The sequence below is a fragment of the Ammospiza nelsoni genome, chromosome 28 (assembly GCF_027579445.1).
Source record: "Ammospiza nelsoni isolate bAmmNel1 chromosome 28, bAmmNel1.pri, whole genome shotgun sequence".
NCBI classification, from domain to species: domain Eukaryota; kingdom Metazoa; phylum Chordata; class Aves; order Passeriformes; family Passerellidae; genus Ammospiza; species Ammospiza nelsoni.
The window spans coordinates 3,487,933-3,509,153 of NC_080660.1; the positions used below are offsets into that span (position 1 = coordinate 3,487,933).

The 21,221-nt window shown below is 56.5% G+C and overlaps 1 protein-coding gene across 1 annotated transcript; it reads right to left on the reverse strand.

The window, feature by feature from the left end:
- Positions 1–304: 304 nt before the first annotated feature.
- On the reverse strand, positions 305–19,418 carry TPM3 (tropomyosin 3). Its single transcript, XM_059490517.1, is given in 13 exon segments — positions 305–1,447; positions 1,936–2,056; positions 5,910–5,973; positions 7,734–7,812; positions 9,527–9,596; positions 9,716–9,778; positions 10,254–10,329; positions 11,673–11,743; positions 11,965–12,082; positions 12,876–13,009; positions 18,653–18,778; positions 19,135–19,259; positions 19,262–19,418. Coding segments are annotated over 12 exon segments (1,161 nt in total). The 3' UTR covers positions 305–1,447; positions 1,936–1,978.
- Positions 19,419–21,221: the final 1,803 nt, after the last annotated feature.

A 21,221-nucleotide genomic window follows, 5' to 3' on the forward strand; every position in this document is an offset into this window, starting at 1 on the left:
AGATAGTGCAGAAGGTATTCTCACCCCTGAGGAGTTGCAGCTGTACTGATTACCAAAATTAGGAACAGGCCTGCCCTTAACAGGCCACAGCTGTGTCCAGTGAGGATGAGTGCTATAAAAGAGTGGGTTAGCAGGTTGAGAATGGAGCTGGAGTTTGTTGGTGGTGCTATGAAGAAGGAACCAGTGCTGTGAGGAGATGCCCATGAGAAATCACCAAGAGGGTATGGAACTTTGACAACAAGATGACAACAGTCTTCATCCTCCACAAACCCACAGAGTAAAGCTCCAGCAGCCAGCAGCCATGTGGAGGGATCAGTTTTTATTTCAAAAGACAGTAACACAATTTTTCAATTTAGTATCAAAACACTGGATATGTTTTTTTGTCTCCAGATTGGCCCCAAAAACTGCTACAACCAGGCAGCATGCTCCAACCACAAGTTACTGCGAGCATGGCAGTGCCACACTCACACCTCACAACACAACACATCAGCAATGCACACAGAGATGGCTTGGAATCAATTAAGACAATAAGAGCAGTCCTGGGCAGGAGGGAAGGCTTGGCTCCCTCCCTCCAGGTAGGCAAAAACACTTCTCCAAGGACACAAGGCTGTTGTACTAAAGTTGTTAAGTGTAACCCAGTGATGAGCAGTGAAGCTTGGTGCATCAGCACTTAGTGAAGGCAAAGTCAGCTCCAGGGTAGCAATGGGTTACAGGGACAGTGGCTTCTCTAAGCCCTTCAGGTGTGGAGGGGAAGGGACACAATCCCTGTGAAGGTTCAATTGTTCAGATGACTGGCTTGGCTTAAGAAAAAAAGAAAACAACCCCCAAAAAAGGACACCTTTCACCCAAGTTGTTCCTTTCCAACATAGAGCTACCTTAAAGCTGAAAACTGAACTGTGCTTTTGGCAAACAGCTCCTGGAAAAGGAAGTTCTCTCAACAGGCTGTCACCCCAGCCCGGCTACTCTGACTCACAGCCAGAACCATCATATCTGTTTCCTGCCCTGCCAAAGCAGGGTGGCCCAGAGCCAATTCACAGAAGATTAATACCAAATTCTAAAGCCAAGAGCTCTGAAGTGTAGCTCACCAGCCTCACACGTTATTTGGAATGTTTGTAATGGTCGCTACAAAAAAAGGTAGTTACAAAATGTGTACATCTCAAACATGCTCTCCAAACATTATTGCATTGTTTACTTCCCTTAATGATGCTGTTTGAAGCTCTGCCCAACCTGGTGGCCTTTAACCCTGGAACTAAGGAGATTTGTGTTTGGTCAGGTTGGCAACAGAAAGTAAACTCTGGTGCCAGGGTTAGAGGGCAGCAGCAGCTGGGCTGGCACCGCATGGCACAGGCAGTGGCAGGGATCCTTTACATCTCATTCAGGTCTAGCAGGGTCTGGTCCAGCATTCTTTGCGTGCAGAGATGCTCCTCTTTGGTGGATTTCAGTTTATCTGCCAAGAACAAGAGTCCAGAGTTACAAAGAGACAAGGAAGGGAGAGTCCTTTGCCAAAGAAAGCTTGTGCCAGCCCCTTCCCCACGCAGCTGCAGCGATCCTGGGGCTGGAGTGCCTGGCTGGGTGCAGCTGGAAGCTTTTGAGGTTACCTGGCTCAGTGTAGCCCTCGCCTCTCACACTGCTGGTGCTCCCACAATGGCCACGGTGCACCTTTAGCCAGAGCTCTGGGCAGTGTTTCACATGCAGGCGTCTCTGAGTGCAGCCAGCTCCTCCCAGGGCTTCCACACCTCCACAGCTGACACACACACAGTGGCCCAGCAAGGCACCCAAGAGCAAAAACACCCCTGGAACTCCAGCTGGTTGTGCCCCCCTTCCCCTCAGCACAGGGCAGCAGCAGGGAGCAGACCACCAGCCCCAAGGCAGAGTGAGCAGTGAGGGAGCTGCACCCTGCCCAACACTGCAGGCAGCTGTGCAGTCGATTCTCACATGTTCCTTAAGCCAGGAGGAGAGCAGATCAGCAGCTAGTGCTCTAAGTAGGCTTTATTCCAAAGGTGAGCCCACCCATATCACTGGAGACATCCACACGCTGGGACACTGGGCAGACAGGCTGTGGAAAAATGTCCTTTAGGTACAGGCAGATTGCCAAAGCCACTCCCAACCTCCCCAGGGCCAGAAACTGCACAGAGAGAGAACAGCCCTCCTCGAGCATGAGCAACAGCAGCAGCATTTCAATACTCCCTGCAGGCACCCAGGACACAGCTTCAGGCTGTGCATTTTGGCTGTCAAGACGTCTGTGAGCTTTCCCAGCCCATTCCAGCTGCACTGGGGTCAGGCCTGGGAAATTACTGCTGCCCCCAAAACTTCTCAGGATCCCCTAAATAGGAACATACTACAGGTGTGCAGTGTCTCACAGACCACAAGGTCAGTCCTTTATTGGTAGAAGCCATCATTCCATGCACCAGGAAATCCCACAGTCATTCAGCTAACAGTAAATTAGGTTGTAGCACTTGACAGGCAGCTTCAAGCAGACATAAGTCTAACTTCAGCCCAACCTCATTTGGGGGTGCAGCAATTCTGGTTCCATGGAGGAGCCAGGCAGGACCCCCTGGACAAGCAAACAAGACTGGCTAAAACACAGCCAAGTCTGGGGGTGACTTCACCAAGAATAGAAGTTACCTTTATATATTAAAAAAAGCTTAAATAAATTACAGGATAAATCCAAGTGCCTCATTAAAAAGCAGCAATTGCATAAAACTGGCAGGCCTGCCAGTGTTAATGATCAGATTTCAGTGTGGTCCACAGCAGTGGTGGTGGCAATGAGCTGTTAATGGGATTAGTGGGCCCCTTCTCAGTCACACAGATCATGCAGCATTAACTTCAGCTCGTTAGAGAGCAGGCGGTTTTTCTCAAGCTGGCTGTACAGGCGCTCTGCAGCAGCGACAGGATGAGGGAAACAAGAGGAAGAGAGAAAAAGAGAGAAAGGGAGGGTTAGTAGAGCACCAGGAGGAGCACATCAAACAAGCTGTCTCCACAGTGTGTGCTTCTGAGGACAGCCAGCTATTCCCAAAGGTTTGCCTTTCTCTAACTTGTGCTTCAGCTCAGGAAGATCAGAGGAAGCCAAATGTGGGCAGAAGTGAACATGCTGCCCAAGAGGTGCAAAGGCAAAGAAAGGAAGAAGAGACACCAGAAGAGGAGCCTGCAGGCAGGGCCCCAGCAAGGACAGAGATGTGGGATGTGCTTGAAGCCTGTGGAGCACACTGCAGAAATTACTCCTGCCACAGCTGTACCAGAACCATCTTCCAGAGGGAGCCACACCTCACTGCAGTGGGAATGACAGGGTGTGAACAGCAGGACAGGCACACCAGAAGAACTGAGAATGAAAACATCCCTGGCCTGGAGGACCCTCCTCTGAGAACATGCCTGGTGCCACACTAAGAACCCAGCTAGGACTGGAGGCAGCAACTGTGCAGGTACAGGACAGAGGGACTTTGGAGCACAGAGCCCCGTTTTACATCTGCCCCAGAGCAGCTCCATGAGCAGGGCACAATCTGCCATTGCCTTTGCAGTCCCTGTCCTCAGAGCCCCACAGAGGTTCCAGCAGCCACACTCATGCTCATCATCATGCTTGGTCCCTTTGCACATCTGTCACTTCCCAGGGCTGGGTGGCAATGCCCTGCCACAACCAGCGACTACAGAGAACACATTCAGCATCCCTCCTGCTCATTTGCACAGCAGAGTCCTCCCAGCCTGACAGCTCCAATTCCTGCACTTTGGGGAATTCCAGGCAGGAAAAAAAAACTTTAAACATCATCTTCCAGCCTGGCAGAAGTGATCAGCACCACCTGCAGTGACACCAGTGTGATGCCTCTGCTGGAGAGTGAGCCCAGAGCACAGCCTTGGCCTTGGCCTTCCGTCTAATCTTTGTACTGTGAGGTCCTAAGACTCTCAGGCACCTGTGGATGCCATGGGACAGACAGAGAGACACAAACAGTGTTTCTCACAGTGGCTTGTGAGAATTTTTAGGGAGTTTATAAGGATGTGATAACTTGTTAAGTATAAACAATCTGCAGGTGGTGTTTTTCTACTTCATCTTTCTGTTCTTCTCAAAGACAGTGTGTGAGGAAGATGTTTTTGTTAGTTAGCCAATCAAACAGAATCTGTCCTATCTCTCTATTTAAACCACGTGGTTCTCTTGAATAAAACCTTCTTTGCTCTTTCTACAATCCTGCCTCCTGCCTGTTCCTGTGTCATTCTCAGTGCAAGACTGACAGGCACCCCCTGAAGGGGACCTACACCATTCCTCATTGCTTTCAATCTCAGAATATTTTACTCTTGAACAAGACCTAGCTGGGTAAAATTCCAGAAAGTGGAATGGTTTACATGGAGCAGCCAAAGCACATCACCCTCCCCAGAGTCTCAGCTCAGTCCCACCTGCACACAGAGGGGAAAGCTCAACTTCAGCTTCACTCTCAGCTCTCAGAACCCTCTAACTGCACCTCACTCTGCAGGAGAGGGCAGTAATGCTGATTGATTGTCCCTTCTTTAAAGCCACCAAAGGAAGCACAGGCAGAGAAGCCAATGATTTCTGACCTACCACAATGGGGAAGCTGAGGGAAGTTGTGGGTACATCCTGGCCCATGCCTTGCACAACAGCTGCTGTTGCTGCTGTGGGGGACTCTGGCTCCATGGTGCTCTGAGCAGCCCCAATGTCTGTCCCCAGATCTGAGAGATCCAGGCTGGTCCTGAGTCTCTCCATTGGCAGAGGCTGAGAGTGAACTGTGCTCAGCAGAACTTGGTGCAACAGCTCCCAGCTTCCAAGCAAACATTCCTGCTTGTGTGCAGGGAGCTCATGATTCACCCACACAAGGCAGCAGACTGGAGTGTTTAGCATGACTGAACTTCCCACACTTCAGGAACAGCTTCTGCACAGGGAACACCTGCCCAGGTCTGCAGCAGCCACACCATGTTTGGGCTGCTCCTTTCCCTGCCCACCCCCAGGGCAGCCCCAGGACGTGGGGAGCCCCAGGAGCTGCCCCTCCTGGTCAGTTAACCTGAGTTTGCAGCACTCCCACAGCACAGCACAGCTGCCAGGAACCAGCCTGCACAGGCCCAGCAATCCAGCCAGACCAGTCAGATGCCTCCAAAACCTCCCAGGGTAACCATTGCATCACCCACCCACATCCCCATCCACCACCCAGAGTCTGGGATTCCTTCTGGGTGAGTGGGGAAAGTGCCACAGCCCAGGCTTAGATAACATTCCTGGGAACAGCAGCGAGCAGAGCAGAGGCAGCAGCTCCCCACAGCAACAATCAGGGTGCAACCAGACCTCCCTGTGAGGTGTGAGCTGCCACCTCCCAGCACTGACAACCACACAAGGGGTGAGGTTGGAAGGGACCTCTGTGGGCCTGGTCCAACCTCCCTGCTCAAGCAGGGTCACCCCAGAGCATTTGGCACAGGATTGTGTCCAATTATTCTGGAATATCTCAAATGAGGGAGACTTCACACGGTATCTGGGCAATCTGCTCAGGGCTCAGTTACCAACACAGGGAATAAATTGTTCCTCATGTTCAGGTGGGACTTCTGGGCATCAGTTTCCATGTGCTGCCTATCCTACTGCTGGGCACCACTGAGCAGAACCTGGTCCCTCCTCTGACACCCTCCCTTTGATACTGACAGACAATGATGGTGTCCACTGGACTGGAAACCTTCACATTTACAGAAGCCCTGCCCTCCCACAGGATCCAGATCCTCATCTCAGCTGCAGTGGGGTTACTGAAGAGCTCTGGGTTCCTGCTTTGTGCTCATGGGGCACAGTCCAACATCCCCCACTTTGAGATCCCTTGAATGCTCCCTCCCTTCCCCACCTGCCACCAATGCAGAGTGGGACAGGCTGGGGCAGGTGAGTGCCTGGATTATCCTGAGTGCCAGTGCTGGCACGTGGAGAGCAGAAGGGCACAAACCTGAGGAAGCCACGGGAAGTGTGCCATGTCACCAGAACTCTGCTCACGGAGGGCTCTTCGGGCACTGGGGCAGATGAACAGATCCAGAAAGGAAAAAGTATTTGACCAACCACCATGAGGCAGCACACACTGTTTTGTGAGCAGTGTTTATCATACCACATCAACCAGCAACAGCTCCAGCAGTGACACACAGCAGGCACTCACAGCCCAGTGCCAGTGCTCTGTGGGAAGCTCCATGCCACACTTCTAGAAGGATCCTACAGGCCCCAGCCCCTGTGTGGGGAGGGAAGGGCTCTGCAAAAGATTCCCTGGCTCAGATGCTCACAGCCCTGCTGCAGTGCCTTCTCATTCCTGAAGCAAGAGGCCACACATCCTTCCCCTTGGCACAGGCAGCACCTCACACGCAGTTGTGCCCCAGTGAGACCAGCCAGAGCTCACACAGTATTTATTGGCTTCCAAACCCTGGCTAACGACTATCAGGTGTGTGACCTCCCACTGCAAACCAGTGCTTGGCAACCAGTGCTGGTGAGCACTCCAAAGCAGGCAGGAATGAGGAGTGTCTTCAGTCAGGCACAGCTCCAGGGCCTCCTGCTGCAACCCCCAGCCCCCAGTTTGACCCCACAGGCCCTGTCTGCAAAGCTGCCATCACATCTGGGAGCCAGGGACACACCTCAAAGAAAAATCCAGCGTGCAAGTGAGGTCTGTGCTCCACTGAGAGTGACTCCAGTTTGAAGGCAATGCTGAGACAGTTACTCTAAAGCAGCAAGTGGTCACTAGAAACCCATTTCTCCAAAGCAACAGCCATTTATACAGGAACTGTTTTCCTTAAAAAAGGTGACATCATGCTCGAGCAAGAGGCAAGAGAAATACAAAAAGAGCTTTTTATGGCTCCACACAAGATATGCAGATGAGAACAACATCCTCCCCGCTGCCCCAGCACAGAAAGGGCAGCCCCTCAGAGCAGGCTGTGTCTGGCACATCAGGTCACACAGAGGGAGCTTTGTTTGGGAGCAAGTGCAGCAGAACTGGGGGGCTGCTGCCTCTGTGTCTGTACAGCACCCATTCCCAGGGATGCCCTGTGCACAGTAACTGGAATTCAGAGTGAGATGAAGAGAGCGTGAATGCCGGGTGCAGATGCAGAACAAGCCACCAAGCAGAGAGACAAATCCAAAGTGGAGTTTGGAACCACAAGAACTTATCTGTGTGAGACAGAAGGAGACACTAATTTTAAGGAAAGCCTCGGTGTTTGTGCACAGCAAACTCTGCTTAGGGAACGTTGGGACACTCGTGTTAAGGCTCTTCTCTGTGGGGTGAGGACCTGGCCTCTCCTGGGTTAGTGCAAGGACCACATGGAGCAGTTGTTAGCAGCACCCACTGCAGATCTGAACAAAGCTAAGGAGCAAAGTTGCAGAAACACACAAGTTCAGCTACTTCCACAGATCAGTTCATGATCTGGCCCATCTCAAGCCTATTGTGGCAATTCCTAAGGAATCCACCTGAGCACTATCCACAGCCTCTTTCAGAAGGAATCCTGAGACCGTGGCCCAGTGGCTCCAGCAGATGACAAAGCCACATCTCCTGAGAAAGCCCTTCCCAGTGGAAATGGGAATTGCGCTCAAATTTAAGTCAGAACCCTTTCAGGCCAGCACAGCACTTGGTTACACATGCAGACCACCAGGACCTAGAGTTAGAGGATGGCATGCTGGGGCTCCTTGGGCAGATCTGTAGAAGTAACCTGGATAATTCTCCAACTACAGAAACCACAGCAAACCAAGCAAGCACTGGCAGTCCAGGCTGCTGAAGCGAGAGCCAGCTCATATTTACATGGAAGTCATGTCATTCAGGGCGTGGTCCAGTTCCTCACTAATTGCTTTGTACTTCAGTTTCTGGGCATAGAGCTCATCTAGAAGAGGTTTAGGAGGAGAACAAAAGGAAAACAATGAGGGAAGGCAAAGAGTTCTTCCAACACTCCGGGGTGGGAAAGGCACACTGGTGTACATGAACTGAAGAAAATGAAGTTAGATGTGGAGCCATCACGGCTCTGTGCTCATCCCCAACAATGAACAGGAGGGTTCCAGCAGCCTGAGGACCCAAGTGACCCACAAGTGCCTTCCAGGATTACAATCCAGCTCCAAGGGCAGCAGAGCCAAGCACTCAACCACATCAGCTTGTAAAAACAAGCTGTCCAGCTAGGTCAGCAGGAACCAGTGTCAGGAGGAGCAGCAGGGAAAGGCAACTCCATCCACTTAGGGAGAAGCTTGTTACACCTAAGGAGAGCACTGATAATTGAGGTGCTTTGTTCTCACCTGTGTCTCAATGCAAAGACTGGCTTGGGAGCAGTCAGTCATGTCATGGAGCTGGGCATCAGAGGAAACTCCAATGCTGCAGGATGCAGTGAGGTGGGGGAGCAGACTGGCCACACCAGTGCTCTCCATCAGATAATGGAGCAGACAGGCAGCTCTCTGCCTGCAGGGAGGGGTGGGCCTGGGACTGTGCTGACACATCTCTAGCCCTGCAGAGCTGGCACAGACAGCTCCAGCTCTGGCAGCTGGGCTGCAGTACAGCTGGGCATGCTGTTAAGAGCCTCACAGAGCCTGGGGAACTTTGTCATTTGTCATGAACTAGGTCACCTCAGCAGCAAGGCTGTAGACCAGAGCCAACTCTCAATCAACAGGTTTCAAGGGGAGCATGCAGGGATTTGGAGGACTTTTTGCAGTTCCAAATAAAAGCTTGTCCTGCACCATGAGGTGGCTCAGATTGCTGCTTGGCTGCAGTTCTGGAACAGTTCAGCTGACACCATTGCTATTTCTAGATAATAAACCTCCAGAGTGACTCCAGACAGCAGGATAGTGCTTTGTATCTCCAAGAGCTGGCACTAAAAGACCACAAAGGCACACCTGTGGTCAAAGTAGGAGACCTGTAAGGGTTTTGGTTTACCAGCACCACCACTCCAGCCACAGCAATCCACAAAAGAATCTGGCCACACTCCCAGATTTAAGGGAGGCAGCTGAAACCTTCTCCTCCTGTGGCTTGGGGCAAGGTTCTGCAGTGGCTGGGCTCAGGAGTGTTCCTGAAGGATTGTGTGAAGGAATGGGAGGAGGAAAGGAACCCACCCTTGGCACAGGCTGATTACCCCGTGGGCTGAACTGCTGGGGATTTAACCTTGGTTCAGGACTCACACTGGGCAGTCTGAGGCTTCATGGGGGCTGTTTCAGACTCACTGACTCCTGCAAGACCCCATCTACAGCAGCCAGCACGTGCATGATGCTCTGCACACAAGTATGTTATTGTGACAATTCTTACAAGTGTTTCTTTCCTATGCCACTCCTACAAGAATTGGATTAAGCTGGGGCACAGGGATCTGGTTACAATCCTGAGGACATCGCTACCAACATACAGAAGCTATCTAGATAAGGCCAGGTGTCTGGATCAAGAGCTTGAGAGCTGCTGCAGCACAGGGGAACTGTTTTCAGAGCAGGGCTCTTGCCAAGCCCCACCTTGGAGGCCAAGTGGGATAATGCTCCAAGCAACGAGGAGCACAGCAGCTACCTGAGACACAGCCCTCCTCAGCTTCTCACTCAACACCCATTGCTTGGTTTCCTATCCCCAGAATGTACCTTCCAGATCATCAATGGTCTTCTCCAGCTTGGCTACAGAGCGTTCAGCAAACTCAGCACGGGTCTCTGCCTGCCAGACAGAAATAAACCAGTGAGTGCAACAGGAAAGGGACCAGTCCAAGGACATGGACTTTGCATCTCTTCCCAGTCAAGCTCACCCTGCTGGGCCATCCAGACATGGTCACTCACCTCTTTGAGTTTATCAGTCAGAATCTTGATCTCTTCTTCATATTTATCCTCTTTTTGAGAGTACTGTGGAAAAGGAGTCAGCAGTCAGCAGCCCCAGATACCTCCCTCTCCAGAGAGCCCACAACTACAGAGGGCAGCATCAACTCCTCACTGCAGCACACATGACCACAGAAACCTTCCACCTGGGAGTTGTTCACATCCTCACCCAAGCCCAACAGGACTGGGGCAGGTGGCAAGTCTCACACCATGCATGGAACACAAACTTGGATGCAGAAAAATTCTCATCTTAACATTTTAGCAGCTTAAACATCCTGGCTGATTGAGTCTGCCACAAGGCAGGGAAGGGCAGCCAGGCTTCCCCCACCCCAGTTTCCAAGCCCTCCAATGAAATAAATACCTCAGCCCTCCCAGCAGAGCAAGCACAGTGCTCCTGGCTTGCTAAAGACTGCAGTTGAATCATTTCCACCTCAGTGGGTGCTCTGTGTTTACCCTCCTAGCACAACAGCAATGTTTCTGGCCCTGGGACAGGCAGCCCTACCTTCTCAGCCTGAGCCTCAAGAGACTTGAGATTGTTGGTGACATTCTTCAGCTCCTCCTCCAGCTCGGAACATTTACTGTGGGGTTTTGTAAGGAAAGGGGAGAAAAAAAAGGAAAAGAAGAAGTGGGAGGGAAAGACAGGAGACAAGAAGTGAATCCACGTGCAGGGAAGATCAGGAAGTTCTTTAGGAGACTGTCTGAGATCAGACTGGACAGGACCCTGCTTTGAGGCACCTGTGCAGAAAGCAAGTTCCCTTTTTGCCTCTGAGCTCATGTTTGGAATATTCTGCCAGCACATGCACGGGGCACAGAGCTGAGCAGTGAGATGTGGACACAGGTTTCTGCCAGACTTGGAGTCTCCAAGGAGAAGCTTCACTTTTAGTGTGCTGTATGGAGGGAAGCTGTTCTGATGGACAGAAGGACAGCCACCACCACTGAAAAAGGGACATTTATGGGCAGAGAAGACAGAATGTTCCAGGAGAGAGCGAGAGAGAGACGCAGTTAAGCTGAGGGGAGGAGCATAGTGAGGAGACCACATGAGTTTTTGGTTTAATGGTTCAAGAAGGGAAAGGTTAGTACCTTTTCTTCGGCAACAGACAGACACTTCAAGTTCTGGTCCATCACTCTGATCTGCTCCTGCAGCTCCCGGCAATGACTGTTAGTGACGGTCACACAGGGGCACAAGCCAGGTGGGGGCAAGGTCAAAAGGAGCACCAGAACCACACCACCACAGAGCCAAAAAGGGTGGGGAAGGGAAACACAAAAAAGTCATGGTCACAACATGCACATCTGGGCGGGAAGCACGGTGCTGCTGCTGCTGCATCCACACCAACTGTGTTAGACAAGGCCCAGAGCACAGAAAGGCCCTGACCAGCTCCTCAAGGATCAGCTAAAGCACCTGAACACATGAAAGGAGCCCAAACACCAGGATTTGTGTCTCTGCTTTGAGCAGAGGAAGCCCAGATTTCTGCTCAGCAGTGCAGAAGCTGTAGTGGTGTGGTGGTATTACTGCAAATCCTTGGAGAGGCCCAGAGAGCAGCCTCAGCCACAGCTGCCCTTGGCTGCCAAATATGGCCCAGGAGGCCTCTGCCACTTCAGTACAAGCACTGTGAACCATCTTGTGACTGCACACACAAAGCAGTGCTGTGATTGCTGAGCACAGGAAGGCTCTGCAGCCTCCATAACTAGGGAGTGACTCCATGCAAAGGCCCAGAGTGTCTCCACCCAAGGCAAATCACATCACAAACTCCGTGTCCTAGGTGGAACTAATCCTGTTTCTTGGAGGGAAGTGCTTTCACTGCTTTCCTTTGCAGCCCTACACCCACCCTGTGCTTCAGGCCTTGTGTAACAAGGTTAGCAATGCAGTGTTAGTGCCCATGCAGAGGCAGACCTGGCAGGTACATGCAAGCAGACTACTCACGACTCTGCGAGCTCAGCTCTCTCCTCAGTGCGCTCCAGATCCCCCTCAATGATCACCAGCTTCCGAGCAACCTGGAAAGGACAACCAGAGTCAAGAGCAAGGAGGAGTTTTGTGCTTGCAGGCTCTGCAGAGTGAAGGGAGGAATGCCTGCAGGAGCCACTGCAGCTGTGGGAAGCTTTTGGCCAGGCAGAGCACTGATGAGGCTCTGCTGAGAGCCAGATTTGGTGTCAGCAGGAGGAGGATTCAAGTCTCCTGGCCCAGGTCAGTTGTACAGAGCACCCAAGGGTCTCACCTCCTCATACTTCCTGTCTGCCTCCTCTGCAATGTGCTTGGCTTCCTTGAGCTGGATCTCCTGCAGTTCCATCTTCTCCTCATCCTTCAGAGCTCTGTTTTCAATGACTTTCATGCCTCTGCCCAAAAGCAAGCACAAGGAGGGGAGATGTGTGAAACAATCTTGGACAAGGCAGCAGTGCAATGAGTTGCAGAGCATTAACAGCAGTCCCTGGAAGCACAGTGCTTCTCAATAAACCACGATTCCTCTGAATGCAGAGGCCTCTGGGCTAATGTGAATACAGCCACCTCAATGGCTTGGAATTAACTGTTCTGTGGAACATTCCCCCAGCAGATCACTGGGTTCCCAGGCCAAGGGGAGTGCAGTGCTGCTGAGAACAAGCCCAGCTTTCTTAGGGACTCCCAGCCAAGTCAAGCACTTCCCCATCTGGAATGAAGGAAGAGCCAAGTCTCTCTGTGGCAGGCCAGCAGCTGGGGCAGGCTGCTCACGGTGTGTGCAGGAGGAAGCACATCAGACAGCTGGAAGTGGGCCACTCCCCTCTGAATCACAGGTCAGGGGACATCTGCCAGTTAGGGAGGATGCTGGCAGAGAGGCTGCCCCACCCACAGCCACCTTTACAAGGCAGTGGTGTCCCTGAACCCATGTATTTCTCCTCTTTTGGAAGAGGGGATGCATGGTGGCACTTCCTCACTCCCCAGCCTCAAGTTCCAGGACAATCAAGGCCATCAGCAGCCTCAGGTTCATCAACACTGGTTTAGCTGCTCTGCCTAAGCAGGCACTGACTCCCTCAAGCCTTGGTGTGGGATCTCTTCCCCCAAAAAGTTCATGGCACCAAAAGTTGGGAAGCCCAAAAAGCTGATGGCACCAGACCCTCAGTGTCTGACACAGTGCAAGCAGGAGTCCTTGCTCACCTTTCACTCTCATCTGCTGCCTTCTCTGCCTCTTCCAGCTTCTGCAGAGCTGTGGCAAGGCGCTCCTGAGCTCGGTCCAACTCCTCCTCCACCAGCTGGATCCGGCGATTCAAAGATGCCACCTCAGCCTCAGCCTGCAGGGAGCAGAGGGGGGCACTGAGCCCGGGCAGGTTTGGCAGCTGAGATCTGCCACGGGGGCAGCAGCAGCACTCAGGAACCCAAAGCAAACCCAGGGTGCTTCAGCCACTCTCCCAGAGGTGAGCAGCACACTCAGCTCTGCAGGCTTCCCGCTGCCAGCCTGCACTGCTCTGAGTTCAGGCCACAAACACCAAGGAGATGATTTACACCAAGTGCTGCCTCTGCAGCTGCCAGGATCCTGCCAGGCCATTCATTCATCACAGCCCTGTTTATCCACCACACCAGAGTGTGCTGACAGCTGCCACTTAGCAGAGAGTCAGCTTACTGCTGTGATCTGGACATGGGCATTGCTTGGGGCAAACCCTCTGAGCAGCAAGGTGAGAAGGATTAACATGTCCAGGGATGTGCCAAGCTGTCCAGGGATGTGCCAAGCTGTGCTGGGTGCTGCTGCCAAGCTGGGCTGCTCACAGGGTGCTGCCCAGACCCAGGGCTTGTTGCTGCAGAGCCCACAGCCCCACAGAGAGCCTGCAGTGCTTGAGGATTCCTTCCTCCCAGCAAATCCAGGGAAGGAGCAAAAGCCTTGAGACAGGTTGAGGAGGCTGTTCCCCAGCAAGAGCTGCCCTGGATCACTCACACACATTGGGAGCTGGTGAAACTGCTGAGAGCATGCAGACATTTGCCAGAAATGTGGCTGGGGCTTTAAGGAACTGGCACAGATCAGGGGCCATCCCATTCCCCAAGCACTGCAATCCATGTCCTAGTCAGCCTCCACAGAGGCCACAAGGTACAAGGCAGCCCCCACAGCGCTGTGCTGTGGTGGGGAGCACAGACCATGGTCAGAGAGCTCAGTTCATCACTCGTGTGGTAACACAGCACTGCCATCACCCTGTAAGGCAATAGAGCACTGCCATCACCCTGTGGCTCGCTCCAGCGTTGAGTCAGAACACAGCCAGGGCAGATACAGAGGACAGGAACTGCCCTTCAGTGCTGCTGAAAACAAAGCACCTCAAGGCCAAGGATGAAAATCCCTTCCGTGGCACTCCTCCTCTGGATCAGACCCAGACTAAACAGTCAACTGGAGACTCACTGCAATCTTTTTGGGACCCTGGGGGCATGGCCTGATTGCCTGTGAGGCCCCTGCTTGCAGCCACATCCACTCCAGCCAAAGCCCAGGGGAGCCCAGATGCTTTAGGAACTCTGACATCCCCCTGGAAATCCAGAATCCTGCTCCCCAACAGGATTACAAAGGCAGGCAGGCAGGAGAGCAGCCATTCCAGGGCAGCTCTGTGATCTGCAGAAACCCCAGCACAGGCACATGGCAGACAAACAGAAATACCCCAGCTGCACATAACAAAGCACCCTCCCAGCCACACCGTGCCGAGGAGGAGGAGCAGAGTGATGAAAGGCACCAGTGTTACACTGGGGTCCCACACTGCTTGCACCCAGCTCCCAGAGGGGCTCCCCGAGCTCTTCCCCCACTGAGGCTCCCCTGGCAGGTTCCAAGGCCAGGCTGGGAGGGCACAGAGGAGCTCCCATGCAGGTACACCCAGCTCTGGATCAGCCCACACCCCTGTGGTGCCCAGAGCCAGCACCCACCCTGCTGAAAGGGGAAGTGAACTGCTCGAAGAGGAGCACAGCAATACCTTAAACAGAACCAGGAAGGAGATTGCCTGACTGAATCTTGGCCCTATTAAAGGGGCTACCAGCTGCTGAGGACCTCCTCCTTCCTTCTCCACTTCTTGACCCTTTGAACTGCACCACTCAGCCCTACTTCCTGCAGGCAGTGTTCAAAAACCACCCAAAAACCACCCTGCATTTTGAGGAAGTGCCTCTCCCCTGCTGCAGCAGGGCCCTTACAGCTCCTGCACTCGAGATACAGATGAAACTGTCAGGCTTCCCCAGAGCACAGGGTGACACTTCCAGGTGGCCCTTTCAGACCCCCCTGGTACAAGGGGCACATTTCTGTTATTCCATGCTTCTTTCACAAAGGCAGCCCTGAGCAAGGAGCACCTGGAGCTCAGCAAATCAAAGGAGAAGCTCATCCAGGCCTTCAGAATTCACCAGTGCTGTCCCAAGAGAGTCAAGAAGACTCCCCAGGACCCGTGGCCAGGCAAGTCCTGGGCACCATACTGGGAGCACTGGTTCTCTCCCCCGAAGGAGGCTCAGGGAGCTGGGAAAAATACGCCTGTGCCTGTGACAATGCTGCTAGTGCAAGGAGAATTCCTTATGTGGCTGCAAAGAAAGAGCCAGCTGAGGCCTGGGAGTGGCAGCAGCTTCTGCCATGGATCTGGGCAGCAGAGCCTGACCCATCCCTGGCAGTGCCACAGCTCTGTCACAGACAGAACTCCAGCACTCGTGGGGACACTCAGCTTCACATCAAACGCAGCAAAATCACTGCAAACCCAACGAGAGTCATGCTTAGATTCCAGCAAGGACCTGCCCTGTGTCACCTCATTCCTGTCCCCAAAACGCCACCAGCTTTGCCTGTGTCCCAGCCCAAGGAAGGCGGCCACTCAAGGTCCTGCCCGTGCCACTTCATCCCTGTCCCCAAAATGCCACCAGCTTTGCCTGTGTCCCAGCCCAAGGAAGGCAGCCACTCGAGGTCCTGCCCCTGTCACCTCGAGGTCCTGCCCGTGGTCACCTCGCCCCTGTCCCCAAAACGCCACCAGCTTTGCCTATGTTCCAGCCCCAGGGAAGGCGATCACCTCGAGGTCCCGCCCGTGTCACCTGGGGGTCCTGCCCGTGCCACCTCGCCCCTGTCCCGCCTTTCCGGCGGTGAGCACAGCGCTGCCAGCACAGATCCTGCTGTCGCCGCTCCCTCCTCCCTTGGAGGCGCTCCCACCCTGCTCTCCCCCGCCGGTACCGGTGTGAGGGAGCCCCGCTGACCGGGCCGGGCGGGATGCGGGGCTCGGCAGGGAGCCGAGGGAACCCGCTCCTTCCTTCCATCTTACCCGCGCAGCTCCGGGCTCGGGGCCGCACAAGATGGCCGGGGCCTCGCCCTCCTCCCCCCGGCCGGCTCCTCCGCCGCTGCCGTCCGTCCCGGGACACCGGGAACAGCGAAACAACGCCAGGCCCCCCTCCCCGGTCCCGGTGTCCGCTCAGCGCCACGGGCGGGTCCCAGGGGGAGCCACGGATACAGAGCGAGAGCGCCGCTCCCGGCGGACCCTTCGGGCCGGACCGGCATCCCCGCGGCTCGGAGCGACCCCCGGCCCCGGGCGCGCCGCCCGCCCGGCTCTGCCCCCGCGCGGCGGCGGCGCCGGCGGTACCTGCTCGCGGTTGCGGCGCTCGGCTTCCACCTCCCGCTGCAGCCGCTCCGCCCGCTCCTCCGCATCGTCCGCCTGCTGCTGCAGCACCTGGATCTTGCGCTTGACCGCCTCGATAGTGGTGGCCCCGGCCATGCTCGGTGCCTCCGCTCCAGCCCCGCCACCCCCAGACACCGGGACCGCGCCCGGAACGGCCGGACGGAAGTGACGTCACTTCCGCCCCGCCCCGCGGGCGCGTTACCGGGGAGATGAGGAGCGGCCGCCGCGCCCGGGGCGGGGCCGGGGCGCCGGGACCGGCACCGGACCGGGGGCACTCAGTGGCACCGGCGGGAATGGGGGCACCGGGCGGGGGACACACATCGGCACCGGCGGGAACGGGGCACCGTCACCGGGTGGAGGCACCGGGACCGGCACCGGGCGGGGACACTCATTGGCACCGGGCGGGAACGGGGCACCATCACCGGGCGGGGGACACTCATTGGCACCGGCGGGAACGGGGCCACCGGGTGGGGGATACACATCGGCACCGGCGGCACCGGGCCAGAAAGGAACACAGGATGTGCCCCACGGGCACCTGGGTCCAGCGGGACCCGCCCGATATGGACGTGAGGGCACCGGGAGTGCCTCGTGTGTCACGGGGAGCAGGCACGGCCTCACAGGGCCCGGAGGATCCACACGGGCCCTGCCCCACGGAACCCCCTCACACCCCGGTCGGACTGCCCTCAGCCCCGGGGCAGGGGACACACATCGGCACCGGCGGGAACGGGACACCGGTACCAGGCCGGGGGGAACACCGGGGTGTGCCCCACGGGCACCTGGGTCCAGCGGGACCCGCCCGATACGGGCGTGAGGGCACCGGGAGTGGCCTCGTGTGTCACGGGGAGCAGGCACGGCCTCACCGGGCCCGGAGCATCCACGCGAGCCCACACGGGCCCTGCCCCACGGAACCCCCTCACACCCGCCCCGGTCGGACTGCCCTCAGCCCCGGGGCTGGTTCGGGCACGGCCCCGCCACGGGCAGCTCCGGGAGCCCCCGGAGCCCGCGGGGCCCGGAGCCCACAGCCCTGCAGCACGTTTCGCTCCTTCCTCCCTGCCGGGGCTGGGCTGCGGCCGCCAGGCTCCCGCTCCGCTTCCATGTGTGAGATCCCGAGCTGAGCACCCTCCCGTGTCAGGAGGATAACGCTGCGAAGATCAGAGCTGGGAGCAGTGTTCCTCCGTGGCGTGAGGGTCATGGAGCTCCCAAAGAGCTCAATAAACGCATCACCGAGCCCTGTTATTGCTCTCATTCCCCCCTCTCGTTCCCCTGTTTGTCAATGCTTCGAGTGTGTGGATAGAAGGGAAAGGCTCCGGGCTGCTGCCGGAAACCCTCGGCAGCCAGGCAGGAGCGTTTGCCTGGCATGGCACAGTATGGCATGGCATGTTTCCAGGGGTGAGCTGGGAATCCAAAGGTTCTGTTGAGCTGGAAGCACCCGGGAGGCAGCTCTGCCCTTTCACTGCTCCAGGATGCAAAATCTCTCCGCTTCCCAGACGCCAGGAGGAAAGTGGGGGACCCCCATGGGCCATCCTGGGGGCAGCAGCCAGGAAAAGGGGCTCCGGATGAACAGAGAGGATCCAAGTGGGGATGTGGTGACAGCAGGGAAAATGCCAACAAGGACAAAGGGGGGGCAAGAAGGGTGTGAGGGTGGGAAGAGCTCTGCAATGCTGCTCTCGACACAAGCTAGTCCCAGGGCAGGGCTGCCCACAGGGACCCGCAGCAAAGCTCCAGGGCTCCGGAGCTCCCAGCGAGAGCAGCCCAGGCGCCGTGCTGGGATCAGGCATTTCCCCACGAGCACGGACGGCTCCTGCCTTCTCTGCACCAGAGCCGGGCTGCGAGGCTCTGACACCGGAGCCTGAGGCATCCCGGCCTCTCAAGGACTGCCAGGTCCTGACAGGTGACGAGCGGTGCCTCATGCCTGTCTCGATGCCACCGCCGGCTGAAACCCTGCACCGCTCGCACCATTGTTTTCCTGGAAACAGCGGACAACAATAGCCGGGCTGTGCAGTGCTCACGCTGCCCATGAGCCCCCGCCTGCAGGGGGATGAGGGCTCTCCCCTCCTCCTTCTCCTTCCCGGAGCTCGGCTCCACCACCCCCAGCCGTGACTCAGAGTTTCCCGGGGACACGTGGACCCCGCATCCCGCACCCACTGCCCAGCTCTGCCCTCCGCAGTTGTCCTTCACAGGGCCATGCTCTGCTCGAAGGCACCTACACGGTTTTACCGGGAGCACACTGAGCCGGACAGGGACCTTCCTGTGTCCCCGGGGCATAGGGAAGGGCTGCAGTCCCACCAGGAAGGGGGACAAGGCAGCACTCAGCTTCCACCTGCACCCCATACATACGTCCGCCGCCTTCTTCTCTGCCAGCTCCAGCTTCTCCTGGGCGTCCTTCAGGGCCTCCGAGTATTTGTCCAGTTCATCCTCTGTCCCCTTTAGCTTCTTCTGCATGGCAGCTAGCTCATCCTCCAGCTGGAAGGACAGCGGTGTCACCACGGGTGGGCACCACTCTGAACCCCTGCACCCCGAGAGAGCCCTGCCTACCCCATCCCAGGCTCAGCTCTGCCCCATGGCATCCCTCCTGCCCCTTCTTTTGGGCCAGCTCTGCCCCATTCCCACACCCCAGGGCTGTCCCACCCTCAGAGCGCCCTTGAGCTGGGGGATAGTGGCAGCTGTCACACTTTAGCTGTCAACTAAATAAACTATTTAGTGCAGTAAAACACGCTCTCATACCCCAGGCAGAGCCTCTGTTGGGTCTGGGCTCAGCATAACCCAGCACAGGCACCCCCCACCATCCCTGGGCTGGGGGCTGTGGCTCTCTGCCCTACCTGCTTGCTCCTCTCCTCCGCCTGCTTCTGCTCAGCCTCTGCCTGCTCTGCCCGGTCCAGGGCGTTCTCCTTGTCCAGCTTCAGCATCTGCATCTTCTTCTTGATGGCCTCCATCCTCGTTGGGCAGCAGTGGGCAGCGGGATGCAGACAGAGTGGGTGCCTAGGGCAGCTGTGGTGCCTGTGCCCCACTGCCCGTTTATCAGCTCTACCCAGCACGGTGGCTTTGCCTTTCTTGGGCTGAGCCGCCTCCCCACCTTCCCAAAAAGTCTGTGCTGGGGACCCATTGTGTGTCCTGGGGGCCCCGGGTGGTCACAGCCTTATTTGGGCTCCCCAGGACAGCTGGGGCGTTATAAAAAGCAGCAGCAGGTCTGTGACAGGGGGTCCTGCATTGTTCCAGGTGCCCCCTCCCCCTGTGCAACGGGACACCCTGGCTAGTGCCCCAAGTGCTTCCTCAGGATGTTGAACTGGGTCTGTGCAGCACTGGCACGAAGTCCTCACCCCCCATTTGCCTCCTCCTTAGGATGTTTTGGTGGCCCTGGGCTGACATTCACCCCTGCCTGGGGGCGGCATAGAAAAGGGCAAGATCATCCTGGCACTATTTTGGGAGCAGGGGCTTGGCTGAGGGTGTTTGGCTCTGCAGGGAGCAGCAGGAGAAACTGCCCCCAGAGCTCAGGGGGAGCCTGCTGAGCCCCAAGCCCAGTTCCAGCTGTGTGGTGCTTGGTGCTAAGGGGGAGGATGCTGCTGGCAGCTGGAGGAGCAGATTCTCCAGGTGCAGGGAGGAATTCTCAGGGCAAGTGGTGGCTCTTCATCCACAGCTGAGGGATTTACAGCCTCCCTGTGCCGGCCCAGAGGTTCCACTGGCCCCATAAATCAGGTTAGGATCTCCCATGGAAGAGACCTGCTGCTCCCACCCAGGGATAGATGTTGAGGGCTAAAGGGGTCAGAACCCAGGGACCCGGGGACAGAGAGCTGGTGGCAGCTCTGGGTGCCCTGGGCAGGGCACTGGAGGGGACAATGCCTACCCAGGGCCCTGAGCAGTGGCTGCACCCCCATAAATAACACCCCCATGCCAGGGCAGTGGAGGCAGAGCTGGGCACAGGGCCACGGGCCTTTGTCTTGTCATCATCCCTGGCGTGAGCGGGGGGACAGGTGGCAAGCGCTGACCCCGCTGCCATCCCAAACCTCCGCCAACCCCCAGGATGGCTCTGGGCTCCCCCTCTCAATCCCATGGAGATGGGCGGACAGGTTTTATTGTGGCAGTGGGGACTAGCAGAGGGTGCAGGACAGGGTGCAGAGGGTCCCCCTGCCTGAGACACGGCACAGGCAGCATCTGGCCAAGTCGGTGCTGGGCTTCCCTGGCGCTGTAAGAATATGTTTGATATTTAGTTGGTTTTCCAATAAAACAACCTAATATCAAACATATCAGACAGAGACAGGGGCAGACGGAGGTGGGAGGACCTGGAGCTAAGCGGCCTGTAAGAGAAAAAGAAGAATATGCTGAGAACTGGGGTGGGAGTGGTACCCAGGTACAACCCCTGAGGCACTGCAGAGGCAGCACCCAGCCTCACCTCAGTGCCAGGAGCCTGCTGGGCACCTGTGCTGGTACTGGGCCCCAGGACAACCCCAAAGGCACTGCAGAGGCAGCACCCAGCCTCACCTCAGTGCCTGGAGCCTGCTGGGCAGCTGTGCTGGTACTGGGCTGCTCGGGATGCAGTGCTGGAGCAGGAGGCGTCCTGTGGCCGGGATGAAGCTGGAGCAGGGCAGTGCAGGCTTGGTCTCCTGGCATGGCACATCAGGGCACACCATGACATGCACTGGCATGGAGCAGCATGCCATGGCAGGCAGGGCTGAGGCCAAAGGGACCCCACATCCATCACCCTCTTACCTGGGCCGGCTCGGGGGACTCTGCTGCGCTCTGGCTCGGGGGTCGCCTGGCCGCGTTTATAACCGCGCTCGGCTGCACCGAGCAGGGGGACGTGGCCAGCGACAGCGCTGGCCCCGCACACGTGGCCTCGTTCCCATTAATTACCACCCATTGACGTCCCCCTGCCCCCCGCACGGACCCCCGCGCCCTTGCTGCCGGTCGA